Source organism: Erpetoichthys calabaricus, chromosome 2 (genome assembly GCF_900747795.2).
Source record: "Erpetoichthys calabaricus chromosome 2, fErpCal1.3, whole genome shotgun sequence".
Classification (NCBI taxonomy): Eukaryota; Metazoa; Chordata; class Cladistia; order Polypteriformes; family Polypteridae; genus Erpetoichthys; species Erpetoichthys calabaricus.
This window is the reverse complement of record NC_041395.2, coordinates 159,922,752-159,936,729: the sequence shown is the minus strand read 5'-3', so window position 1 is coordinate 159,936,729 and position 13,978 is coordinate 159,922,752. Positions and strand designations below refer to the sequence as shown.

The 13,978-nt window shown below is 42.5% G+C and overlaps 1 protein-coding gene across 4 annotated transcripts in view; it reads left to right on the top strand.

The window, feature by feature from the left end:
- nck1a (NCK adaptor protein 1a) overlaps window positions 1–4,690 on the top strand; it is a 222,688-nt gene extending 217,998 nt beyond the window's left edge. For all 4 annotated transcript variants that reach the window (XM_051923043.1, XM_028794699.2, XM_051923042.1 and 1 more), the window contains one exon: window positions 681–4,690. In XM_051923043.1, the coding sequence (XP_051779003.1) occupies window positions 681–875 (195 nt within the window). In that variant the 3' untranslated portion in view covers window positions 876–4,690. The remainder of the gene's footprint in view (window positions 1–680) is intronic.
- The last annotated feature ends 9,288 nt before the right edge of the window (window positions 4,691–13,978 follow it).

Genomic DNA, 13,978 nt, shown 5'->3' with positions numbered 1-13,978 from the left:
GTAAAAAGTTTTTAAAGGAATAAAGAAAAAATTGGAATCAGAATTGACCGATGAAGTAACATGAAATAGGTGATTGGTATCAGCCTTATTAAACCCTATTGGAGCATTCCTGTGCTCTGCCTCTCCTGTCTTAGGCTAATTGTCTATCCATCCATTCGCTGGACTTCTTCAGTCCAATGCTGGCAGTACCCAACCTTGAGCAGGCTGCTGGTCCATTGCAGGGTGCAGTTACATACTGTACATAACCACACTCACTCCAAGATGTACAGAACCTCCATGTTGGAGAACACATTTTCTGCAATGTATTGGAGCCAGAGACATAGTAGAGTTAAACGTCACTCCACTGTGCACCCCCTTAATGTGTAGTTTAAACATTAAAACAAATTATTCACAGTAGATATATGTGCCTTTGGAAAGTCTTAATTTGTTGTATGAGGAACTGATTTTTTTTTGCTTTGTATACACTTATGAGATCATTGCTTTATCATGGCTGCTCCTATGCACACTAATGCTGACTAAAATGATGCTCAAGTGATTGAACAGTAGAAAGCAGACTGTTGTCTGATAAATGAGAGAGGCTACCTTGATGATCCTATGCTGACAGCTACCATTGCCTGCTGCTTAATGTACTTTTCGGATTCTTTTGCATTGTTAGTTATTTTTTGTCTCTTCTGTTGCAGCCAAATGATTTCTCCATTTCCCTGAAAGCCCAAGGTAAGAACAAGCATTTTAAGGTGCAGCTGAAAGATGCCCTTTACTGCATTGGACAGCGCAAATTCAACTCAATGGATGAGCTGGTAGAGCATTACAAAAAAGCCCCCATCTTCACGAGTGAGCATGGAGACAAACTTTACCTCGTCAAGGCCCTGTCCTGATCAGAGCATCAAAGGTTTGGACAGGACTGTCAGTTGGAGACCGGCATGCAAGCTCAGCCATCGGGTGACAAGGAAATGCCAGCTGTTGCCAGCCAAGGTGACATTCATGCTGACTGCTTGACTCTTTCCATTTGTCCTCGTGTTTCTACATTTGCCACCCGTGCTGTATTTATGAAGCTATACTGGATATACTTCTTATTGTTTTCATAGATTTGATAAATTCTGCATTTATGTTCTGGAAGATCAAAACTGTAATAAATGTCTTGAAGCTGACTAGAAAGCTTGATTTTTACTTGGACGCTCTCTCTGCCTGACTTTTCAGATGGCTACTTGCAGAACACCCTGTGTGCTGCTACTGCTGCTGCTTAATTTTTCAGGATTACCATAGGCTTTTCACTGAAGAAAAAAAATAAATAAATAAGGCACACTAAAATGACACACTGATTCACTGGTGCTGGGAGGGATTGGGCTTCATTTTGTTCTGCTGACCTCTCGTCACTTGTTTATTGAAAACAAGCCTCTGAGAAGATAAATTAGTCTTTTTAAGGAGAGCGGGCGACAGCAGCCCGCATCAAAGCACAGAGCAGCTGTTATCTGTTACTGTCCCAACATTTATTCATTTCCTCCGTCTCAACTCGGCTTTTGAGCAGACTGGATCAATAGCCAAGGGCTGCAGGCGTCACCTCATTTCAGCCTTCCTCTGAGGCAGGCTTTAACAGAGGAAGTGAATTTGGCCGCCTTTCTTTTTTATAGCAGAGTGTGACAGGAAGAGTAGGAGGCGAGGATGCAGTCACCTTCCTCAGTGACAGATTGGAGAAGTACAGAGAGGAGTGAAATTACCACAGTATACATACACAGGGTCTTTTCAGTTCTGTCCCAAGAAATCCCCGTATTTCATCGTTCAGTGTGTTTCTAGTTTAATGTTATTGCTATCGTTCACAACCCAAATGTTTGCTTCTGTGCAGTCTGAAGGAAATGCAAGATTGCAGTTCCACGTGAATATTTCACATAATGCTTAAAACGATGTGATTTACAAATGGTTCCTTTTATGTGTGTTGTTTGTTTTTGTATGTTTTGTCTCTTGGTTCCTCTTACTGTAATAAGTGCTTGACTTGTGGCATGCTTTACGGGGAGTCAGTACAAATGACAGTACTGCACAGATCCTGGCCTAATGGGTAATTTATTTTTCTTTCCAACTTCCTTTACAGCATGCTTTGCCAGAAATCGGAGCCAGTGAAGCCTCAGCACAGTCACTGACTTTGTCATTTCCCTCTTTTGCCTCTGTATGTTCCTGGCTGCTGTTGATCCACCAAGCTGGGTTGTAGCATTTCTAGTACAGAGGCTCGTGTCCATATGCATCATGCATGAAACATCGAAATCTTCTCAAGTGCCATACGTTGGTTAGCCTCTTTCGTAAGTCTCGGACACTTTGATATCAGTGGGCTGTGATGCTGGCACTGTAGCTCATGCTTTCTTCTGTCCCTTCACCCCACACCTACTTGCAGCTGCTTCATAGATTAGGATTCATATGTGAAGCTCATCTTTGAAACATTTTTCGGATCAGTTCGTTCAGTGTCACGGCATTTAATGGTGACCCACATGTTTTTAAAACCAGATAGAGAAAAAAAGTAGTCTTCAAAAATAGACACGCCAAGGGAGAGGTGTGAAATCTTCCAAGGTCTGTTTTTTCCTGGAATGTTAGCGCATTTCCTTTCATTTTGGCAGGAGGCCTCAGATGGTGTCAAGTTTAGAGAGTTTTTTAAAAAATTTTTTGGATTCCAAAAAGCAACTTCTATTTGAGGAAATATCCATCCATCCATCCATTTTCCAACCCGCTGAATCCGAACACAGGGTCACGGGGGTCTGCTGGAGCCAATCCCAGCCAACACAGGGCACAAGGCAGGAAACAATCCCGGGCAGGGTGCCAACCCACCACAGGACACACACAAACACATCCACACACACCAAGCACACACTAGGGCCAATTTAGAATCGCCAATCCACCTAACCTGCATGTCTTTGGACTGTGGGAGGAAACATGGAGCGCCCGGAGGAAACCCACGCAGACACAGGGAGAACATGCAAACTCCACGCAGGGAGGACCCAGGAATCGAACCCAGGTCTCCCAACTGCGAGGCAGCAGCGCTACCCACTGCGCCACCGTGCCGCCCTTGAGGAAATATAGTTTAAGATATCAGGGCTCTAAAATGACACAGAGCTTTGGTTTATCACATGTTAATTGTGGATACAAGAAAGTGAATTTAAAGTGTGATCCCAGTTTGAAGACTGTGTTAACCAGACTGGTTGGTTTGAAAAGTTTCTTTTGGTCACCCCAAATTAAGTATGGGAGCCACTTATCCATCCTGAATCAGGCGTAATGCTGTGTCCTCAGACCAAGAGTACCTTTTTGAAAATGGTTTGGTGTAAAATGGAAGTTGGGTTTAATTGTGAGCCTTTGTTGGAGGTCCTTGCACACAGCAGCTGGTTCTCTGTTGTGACCTGTAATGGTGACTGAGGGATTTTGATTCAAGGAGAAGGGCAGGAGAAAGTTGTGTAGAAAGTGGAAATTGATCAGTGAGATGTGAAAAAAAAAATTAAATTAAAAGTATAGGTACAAAGCCGAGTTTGTATTGGGATCTTGCATAAAAAAGACTTTCACGAGACCACTTTGGCAATGCTCTTGTGCCTTAGCTGCTGCCAAATTAAACCAAAGGACCGACCAGCGTGATGACAAGGAGCTTCTCGTTCCCTGCCCATGCACTCTGGCCAAAATGTTTGCTCTGCTATTATCTTTCAGTTTTTTGTTATATAAACTTTGACATATTTAAATTATTGAGCACGTTTAAGCTCCTAGCTCTTTATCATTATAGTGACTGTTCATCCTTGTTTTAGAGGTCGATCTATTTTGTGTTTCTTTATCCTTACTTAGAAATATGGAAGTCCAATAATGTTCATGTTTAGGATCAAGTGGCTCTTTCCCCCGTCCCCCCTAATATTTCATGCTTCATGTGTGATTTCCATCTAAAATAGGGGACTACATATATTATTTATATAGCAGAAAGACTTTTTTCCTCGTTTTCGTGCTTTACATTATTTGCCACACATTCCAGCTCAAGAATGAACTGTGTCACCTGCTGAGGTTTACCAAATGGAGCCAGCGCAAGTCACACAGCCCTTGGGGGGGTCTGTCAGGGCGAAGGGGGAATGTGTGTGGCTTTCTGAGGAGCTGCGGCACCAACTCACAACTTAATAAATTCAAAGGTGTTGACTTTTGACCACCAAAGGGTGCTTTGTCCATATGCGTATCAAAATGGCCTCTTGTGAATTGTGTGTGTCCTTTATCATTTAAGACTCTTAGTCATTATTTATATAAATCAGAGATATCTTTCTGCAGATTTATAGGATTTTTGTTACTGAAAATATACGTTATTTAGTGCATTTTAATAAGTATAATTTATTTGCAAATTTAAAATATATATTATCTGCAGACGAATTTATACATGGTCAAAAGCAATGCTGAGCGTTCTTTTCAAGGTATTCAGTCCATCAATAGGTCTTTCACATTTGTCAAGTGTATGGAGTGGGAGAGTTGGGCAAACTGAGCGAACATCCTTAACATGACTGGTGAACAAAAGTAAAAAAACAAAACAAATGGCAGAAAACCGGTTCTTGAGCAATGGAAAGGAATGGCCTGTACTGTGAAATTACTGCATTGTATTCTTGTTGTTAAGGGGAATAACTACTCTTGTGATATTTTTCTACAAAAAAAAGTTTTAATTCGTCTTTTTAAATCATAATAAAACATTAACTATTTACATGCCTTTTGGTTGAATTTTGTTTTTGTTTTTTTTGTTTTTTCTAAATGTTTTTATTGTTGATTTACACTGCTGAGTGCCAGCCCTGGGTTTTTAAGTCTGGGGGGATAAGCTGCTGCAATAACGTGTGTTGTTTTTTTTCCTCTCACGTCTTCAGGGTCCTGGGTTCAAATCCTGGCCCTAGGCACTCTGGTTCTCCTTATTGGCCCCGGTACACTGCTTGGTTCGCTCACTGAACCCAGTACTGGCCCAGCCATCCTGAAGTGGACTCAGCAAGTTCAGTAATGGAAAAATGGACGAGTGGTCAAATAGCTGAATGTGACAAATGTAGAAAGGTGGTCGGATGTGTGAGCTTGTGGTGCAGAAGACCATCCAATTCACAGCTAGTCTGGATTGAAATCGGGAGGGAAGCTGAAGCAGGCTGTCCAAGGTTTATTTCACAAGGCCCTTGTGGTAGTCCCTTTTCTGCTTGAGGGTGTGCACCGATATTAAAGCACAGACGGAAACAGGACAGTCACCAAGTATGTACTGTGGATTTTGTTCTTCATATACTTTGAGCTGTCCTACATTAAAAGAACTCGTTAGAACAATAATATTGACACACAGTCTCCCTCTCATCTTGTAGGTGAGCCTCATTGGGATCTGCAGATGCAGCAAAGTGTTTTTCGTCATGGTGGTTTTAATGTACGATATTGTCTCTTATCCAGAAAGCTGACTTGGTGTCTTTTTTTTGTTGTTGTTTTCCTCTGCCCAGCATGTAGATTTAGGCAGTGGCCCCGTGTCATAGCTGGATTGACGTGGCTTCCAGACAGCAGGACTTGGTGGCCTTCTGGTGTAGCCTCATCTGTTCAGAGCTCACTCCAAGGGTTAACTGCTTGGGCCTGCAACACCTCCAGAATCCCAGTGCTGATCTCCTGAGACCTCTGAAAATGTCCTGCTGTGTACTGTTGCCAGTTGGGGGACGCTAGATGGTCTCCACTGGATTTCTGAGATGTCAACTTATCTGCTTGTCATTTCTCAGCCCTTGAATCAAGTGGAGGAACAGCTTCTTTGCCACTGCTGGAATTCTTGAGGCCAGCTGAAATTTTCCAAACGGCTAAATGCGTAGGAAGGCTGAAGTGTCTGGGGTGGGTTTTGGTCCTCGAGCTAATTGGGTACTTGGAGCGGCTTTTGTCATTTTTTTTCTACTGTTCAGTTCCTTTGTACAGAAGGTTATTTCATCTAACTAAAAAGGGGCAGAACTGCATTATTTTGTAGATTGTGTTACATTAATGTAGCAAATACCATTATAGTCAGAGGAAAAAAAAAGTTCTCTTTTTTTAAACAATTTACATTATTTCCCCAATGGAGATGGAAAGCTGTTGTCCCTTCGCAAAATGGTGTCAGTTTGTTTTTTTGTTATTTTTTTTGCCCTGTGACCAGCTTAATACAGCGAGCAATTGCCACCTGCGATAGACGCACACACTGGGCAGATGCTGAATGGAGCTCCTTTGAAAAGGCAGACACAGTGGTGGTGTCAGTGACTGGCCGAATGTTGCTGTACTTGATGCCTTGTGTGGAGGCCTGCTGCACACCCTAAGCCGACAGACAGCGGGGACAGTGCCAGGCCCCACACACGCACACACGTGCAGAGCTGCTGATGGCATGCCTTCTCACCTGACCAGGGATGCCCTTTTCCATTACATCTAGAGACGAGACCCTCTACTTGCCAGTGGCAAGCGACTCTGTCAGACCCTTCTGCTGGAATACGATACTATCCCACAACCACAGACTTTGGCACTGCATTCACCTGAGATGGCAAGCAGTGGTGGCTGCAAGAGGCTGTCATCCGAGGCCCTGGGTGTTGTCAAACACTATTGCTGATGCAGCAGTCATCTGTTTTTGTTGTTTTTATATTGGAGTTTACAAAAACAAGTCAAAGTGACAAAATGATTTAAGTATTCAGTGGGCCAACCACTGACTCCGTTAATTTGCCATAAGTCAGAGCACATCATGGCTATTACTGAGAGTGAGATGAATGAGGTATTGGTACAGTGCAGAGGCAACACATTCACACTCGGCGAGAAGTGCTAGTCAGCCCGGCCGTGTGTCTTTGCATTGCAATTCTCGGGACCTGCAGAAATCAGCAGTGCTTCAAAACCAAACTTCTCACATAAGGCCTGGTTGGGTTTCAAGCACAAATTAAAAAAAAAACAAAATGTGAAGATGATGATGACATCTGGTTGCAGTTCATTTAAAAACAAAAAAGAATGCCTCCAAATACGTATGTTTTACTTCATAAGAAGCTTTACATTTCTAAGATGGGTTGGAGTCTCAGTAATCAACAAAGACCTCAGTGTTGATGTTTGCATTGTGTCATCTATTGGAATATACAGTACTTTATAATGCATGTTGGAATGACAAATGCAATGCATTTTATTACAACAGAGGGTGCATCACAAACAACTGTAGTAATAAAATACAAATATTTGTGAGGCGCCATGAGTTGGAATGACAAGAGCATACAGTATGTCTGTTATATTCTATTTGGTATGGGATTTCTAAAAGCAATAATGTCTGTGATACATTGCATTTGTCATTCTAACAGATGGTGCATTTTATTACTGCTAATGTTTGTGATGCACCATCTGTTGGAATGACATGCATACCATTGGGACAGACAGTTCTTTTATTATAAGGGGGATTCTATATCGTGGAGCACCTTTTTAAATTATCGTTTATTACTAATTTAAAGGCGCTGGTGCTCATTTATTAAAGTACTGAGCTCAAATTCAGTCTTTCAGGGCAAATGCTTTCTTCTGTATATAAAATTCTAAAGTTTGTTAAAAGCAGCCTACCAAACTATCAATGCCTAAGGTGATCCAGGTAGGGTGTGGATGAAGATTTAGACAGAAACCAAAACATTACAAGGGTGAACGTAGGGAATGATGGGAAAGGGGGAGCTCTGAATTAGCATTTCAGAAAAGGAATGGAATCGAGCCATTCCTAACATACACTGCAGATCTGTGTCCCCCCCCGACTACAGATTGTTCATCAATCACATTTATCTAATTTTTAAGACGTACCCAGGGCAAGATCCAACCTGTGAGCGCCGTCATCCAGCTCCAGCATTACTGGGTCGCGAGTCTGGGGATGTCCTACAATTGAACAGTTTGGTTTAGCTCTCGGAGTGTTGGACTGAACATCACTCCTAATGCCTCAACAGCAATAGTACTACGAAAAATCACTTGTGATGTCCTACTCTGTGCTACTGCTCCGCTGGAAAAAGGTGTTGTGCATTGAGAAACATTTTCTTGAAGTGGCTCTATTCAGAATTATTTTTTTTAAACTTGGCATTAATCTAATTCTAAAATGTCCACCCCCAGCCTGTACTCGTCTCTTTTCTATTTGCTGTTTCCTCCTTTACAAAAGAACCCGCACTCCTCCCATCTCCATCCAGGTCGAGGTGGTTATTTTAAAATGACAGTTGGTAGCTTGTTAAGGGGACATTTTGCACAAATACTGGAGTGGAAGCCGTTTCCAAGTAGTGGACTGGATGTTATGTCAGACATTCTGGGCGACTGGGATGGTGCTGAGCCGAGTTCCAATGAGGGCTGTGTGCTGAGTTTCGTGGATACTGCTGTATTTACAATGTTTTCATTTTTATTTATTTTTTTTAATTAGGATGAGTTCTGCTTACAAATAAAGACCTTAAATGTCTTATCTCGGCACTATTGGGTCTCCTTCCTTTTGGACTGGCATTCATGTAAAACTGGCACATGAAGCTTGTATCCTGGGTAGTATGTGAATGCAGCAGAAGAGCGCCTAGCAGCCAGATTTAAACATTTAAGGAGTATTTAAAATTTTTTTTTGGCATACAGTCACTTGAGTATTTGTCCTCTCATTGCACACTCTTGAAGACGTAAATCTGGGAGTATTCACGGCAGCTTCATGGCTACCGCTCGAAAAGGCTGAAAATAAACCACAACTCCATCCTGCATCATTCTTCCTTTGTGGGCGAAGCATGCAATCCTTGTTGTCATTTAAAAAAAAAAAAACATTATTACAGTTTGGTGGCGGCCAATCCTTGGACACGTTTAGACTTTGTGTGCCACCAGGTGAGTTTGTGGAGAAATTCTTGAAGATAGAATTGAGTTCAGCAAACGGAGTAAATCGGACCCCTGGCTGTAACGTTTGTTTCCTCTGCCTGCCCCCTGAATGAGCACAACGCTTTGAGGCTTCAGCCGAGTGCTCACCAAATACTGTAGGTGTTCTGAAGGGCGTCCAGGAGGCCTTCTCTAGAGTAGGGGTCACCAACTCCAGTCCTGGAGGACCTGCACAGTGGCTGCAGGTTTTCATTCTAATCCTTTTCTCAATGAGTGGCTTGTTTTTGCTGCTAATTAACTTCTTTTGAATTCATTTTAATTAACTTGCTCTTGAAGACTCAGACCCATTGATCTTTTCTTTTTCCTTAATTAGCAGCCAAACAAAAATGAGATACAAAATGAGCCAAAACAACTGGTGTCCATCACACAATATCTGACAATAAAGAAAGGTGAAGGTCTCAGGAATGTTGATCTGCTCAGGTCCCCAAAACATTTGAACAGTGCTCTTAGAAATGGGAAAATCAACCATTTTGGAAATGTCTGCTAATGCACTATGAGAGCAGCAACAAGCCACGAAATTAAAGAACGGGTTTAAGTAACGACAAGACTCGGCACCTCATTTAGCAACTGGTTGGAGTCTGAGGCCCTGACTTAGCTGGTCTTCTGTTGGCTCACTCACTTCACGTTTCATTTCTGTTTGGACGCCGTTTAAGGAAAAAAATGAAGCAATTCAATTAAAATGAATTCACAAAAAGTTAATTAGCAGCACAAACGGGGCACTCATTAAGAAAAGGGTTAGAATGAAATCCTGCGGCCACGGTGGTCCTCCACGACCGGAGTTGGTGACCCCTACTCTAGAGGATTTGGTGGTCTAAAAACCATCCTGCCATATCTCTAAAGATGTGTATGTGTGTGATGGAGGTGATGCTTTCTTTTTTTTTTTTTTTTTTTATTAAATTATTCTTTAAAATGTCAGTGCTGGTTCATAAATCAAAGAAGCAGTGGCGGCTTACGCTTTCTTTCTGCATGAACTCCTTCCATTCTTTCTGCTCTTTAAAGAAGCTGTAGGCCATGTCCTCCTGCAGAACTACTTTTGGAGAAGTCAAGTCACATTAGCTGGCATTTCTAAACGGACTGTGAAGGCAGCAGGAGAGCATGGCGGCTGGCTGCGAAATACAGCTTGGCACCCAAGTGACTGCCCTTTACTTGGAGGGCTTGGCTTTCGGTACACATAAAAGTCAAGTTCTCGAAGCTTATTGAGACATCAGAAGGACACAGCAAAGTAAGAATCTGTTGGGGGTGTTTACTCATCCACTTTTGCATTTTAAGGGGGCATTCCGGGCACTGCCAGGTGACTTGTTACATCGCCAGTTTTCTGAAAGAGGGACCCGGCCGGAGCTCAGAGCAGCAGTACTACAATACGGGTGGCACCCCATTCTGGCTCCGTGAAGTGCATTGGCCCTCCTGTTGAAGAAACGAGAAGTTTGGTGGCCAGTGCAGCTCACTCCATGGACCCCAGCGTGGAGTCATCACACTTTGATGCTGTCGCTTCTGTTCTCCCTTGGTATCCCCGCCTAAATGACACCTTAGGCCACTGACTTTACAGTTTATGTCTGTTGTTTATCATTTGATTCAATTTCCTATAATGTGGTTCTGATGAGGGGTCCTGCGATGAAAGGGTTTACGAAACAAAAGTTCTAAAGACATTTGCATTAAGATGAGAATCAATCTACTTTTTTTTCCCCCGGATGGGGTGACAGTAGTGGGCACAAGGCAGGATCCACACCGGCACAGACCCCTGACTGTCAAACGTTAAAAAGCCGTGTGTAAATAATTGAAGTCACCTTGGATAAAGGAGTCCGCCAAAGCTCATCATTTTAAGGAGTAAAGTCTTACCGTAGACTGTGACCCTTTCTCTTCTGTGATGTAAGATATTTTTAGAAATCACTCCGCTGCTAAAAGAGCCTTCCGTCCCTCCCTCCTCCCCCAGCTCCTCTGCGTCACGTCGTCCTCCTCTTCTAGTTCGGCACTGCCATCTGCTGGAGGAAAGAGGGAAAGGCTGATGGAGCAGAGAGTCTCGGCTGTTAGGTCAGCGTCTGCTCTCCACAGCAGCAAACAGAAAGCCGGTGCCATTTTCCCAGATGTTTCTCTTTGGCTTTCCACACTGTTTAATTTGATGTGGTCTTCAGAAGAAGAAGAATAAGGTAGAGTTACCCAAAATCTGCGGCTGGATTGAAATACTGGCGTATACTTAATTCAGTTTCCAAAATGCATAAATATCTTTTGATGTTTAATTGAAATATGATCAAAATATGTTGTAGAAAGAAGCACCACGTGTGCTTTGCTTTGTTTCGTTTTACCTTGGAGCTGACAGCCCCGTCCTTCAGTTGTCACTGATACGTTGAAATGTCTACCTGTAGCTGCTCCAGTTTTTGATCTTAACCCAATTCTGTAATACAGCCGCGGCGTTTCTTAACTAATGAATTAAAAATATAAGCCAAGGCAGGATGAAATGCACTAGCAATGGCCTACAATGGAAAGACGCCTCTTACTACTGTCTGCATAGGTAAGACTCGGGGGGCCATCACAGCTTCAGAGGTGAACGGACTAAAGTGAGAGTTAATGAATACAAATGTCTGCCCTGAACATCACCACGATCCAACTAGCTGCACTGGAGGGCCCAAAGTATACCGTGGAACTCTAACCTCAGCAGCTCTCTTCACTTCCGGAAGACGCTAAAGACATTTGTGCTTCTGCCCGCCCGAGCTGAGGGTTAGCCCCGCGGTCACCATCAGACTGAAGCGGGCGTCAGATCAGCGTGTCCCCTAAAACTCGTCGTCTTGTCCTGCACAGAACTGATTTGAAGGTCTAGTTACAGCTTTAGAGATACTGTACAGTATATGGCCTTCTTGTACTATTATGACTACTAGTACTATTTGTGAATTTCCCCTTGGGATTAATAAAGTATCTATCTATCTATCTATCTATCTATCTATCTATCTATCTATCATAGAGGTACAGTCACTACTGTTGTTATTGGATACTATTGTGTACTTTTAATATAAGTCCAGATATATGTTTAGATGTTTTATTTGGGTGTGGTTTTTACAGGGTCACATATTGAATTTCATTGTGAAGATATTCTGTACAGATATACTGCTGCATCTTCCAACATCTCATTTTTTATTATTATTATTTTTACTTGTGGGTACATTTCATATTTTTAGGAACAATGGGAATCTTACAGACTACAGGCATGTAACGTTCTCAGCGTACATGAGGTTTATGTTACTAACATATCTGAGTAATCTTGCATTCTCCAATATCGGCGTCCCCCTAGGGAGAAGCCAACTGAACATTTTATAAATTATCTGCTCATAAAAAAGTGTCCCACACTGCATTTGCATGTGCAGACCGAGGAAGAGGAGATCCACATCACAAATGAGAAGAAAGATCTGACTTGGAGGTAACATAACCTCTTTGAGGTTTTTCCTCCTACAAACTGTTACGTGCGACTGAACTGTCTGAATTATTATGTTTAGGTGAGTGTGTGGCGGTGATGCAGTGGAATACGACAAGATGGTGCAGGTTGTGAGGACGATGCCATTCTTTGCAGCATTACTGAGAAAGTGTGAAACCTCCTGAACATGAGATGGTGAGTGGATTGGTTTTCAGGCTTCTGTAATGGTAGATTCAGGCAGATGGACTCCCTCCGAGTATTACATGGGTGAAGTGGGCACGTGTTTTTGTAGCAGTCACCTATCCTATGTAAACGTATATACTCAGTTTGCATACATAGAGACTCAAAATGTAAGTTAAGTGATGAGTGGAAGAGGGGAGTCGATGCTTAAGATGACTTGGGCTGTGAGCCAGCGGTCTACGCTCGCCCTCAACTTCTTTTAAATTTTAGACATGGAAGATGTCTAGAGGCGAACTGGACTTCCAAAATGACAATAAGGCCTCAATGACTATAAATATGAATTATTATATCAGTTTTGAAATGCAGAAGCTTTAGAAACTTACTTTTATTCTTTTTAAGTGAATACAATTAATTCAATGAAGTCACAAAAACAGGCCTCACAAAAATCCTTGCACAGCAAATGCCATATGAGATGATAAAATAATATATATATATTTTTTTTTTAGCTGATCCAGCCGTATATTTTAATTTTGACACACGACGCTATGGCTTCAAGCTCAGATACTGTAACCACAGACTTTGGGTAGGGAAAAAATTCCTAGGCTGGGTGACACTATGTGCTGTTGTCCCAGGCCTCGGGCACTGACTTGGTTTATTATGGAAATGATATCAAGCAGAAGATTTGGCAACTTTTCAGATATTACAAGGAGAATAAGGCCTTCATTCATCTCTCCACAATGATCAAAAAAATGCCAAGCCAGGCTTGTTAAGAATGCAAATTCATACAACTTTCAGAATGTGGGAACGGAGCCACCAGCAGCTGGACGCTTCTCTCAGACATGAGGCTGCTTAATCAGGCTTCACAGGCCCCCGTCTTCTTTCTAACCATTTATGCAAAATGGACACAATCAGCGTGCAGTTGAATGTCGGTGGATATTTGCATTTCATTTTTCCCTTACCACCTCTCTTTTTATACCTACAGTAGCGTTCCAAAGTTAAATGCTGAATGTGTCCGTGCGTTTGTGATACCCAGCCAGTTGATACATTGGACGGTTTGCTCATAAACTGAGGTGGCACAGTGACGTACAGGTTAGGTCTGATGTTTCACAGGTCACGTGTCCATGGGAGTTTTCATCATAAAGACGTACTTGTCAGTCAGGCCGACTGGTGACTACAAAGCGCCCTCAGAGCCACCGTTCATAGCGCTAAAGAAGCAGCACCTCAAAAACTGCTTCAACAAGCTTGAGGTACAATGTCGGAAGAAGTTTCAGTACTAAACAGTGCAAAAATGACAAGCTTGAAACAAATGGCATTTCAGTCGCCCCTTTTAGGTCTGCTGGAAATAAACATCTTCAGATATAAATGGCGAGTGAGCTTGTCAGACGCTTGTAACGCACACAAGTACACCTGCTTATGGAATGGATGCAGTCTTATGTCCTAACATTTTGCTCTAGACTAGGGGTCTGCAGCGTCGGTCCCGGAGGGCCATAGTGGCTGCACTTTTTGTTCCAGTTTCTTAATGAGAAGTTAATTAGTGCTGTTAAAGCACTCATTGCTCAAACA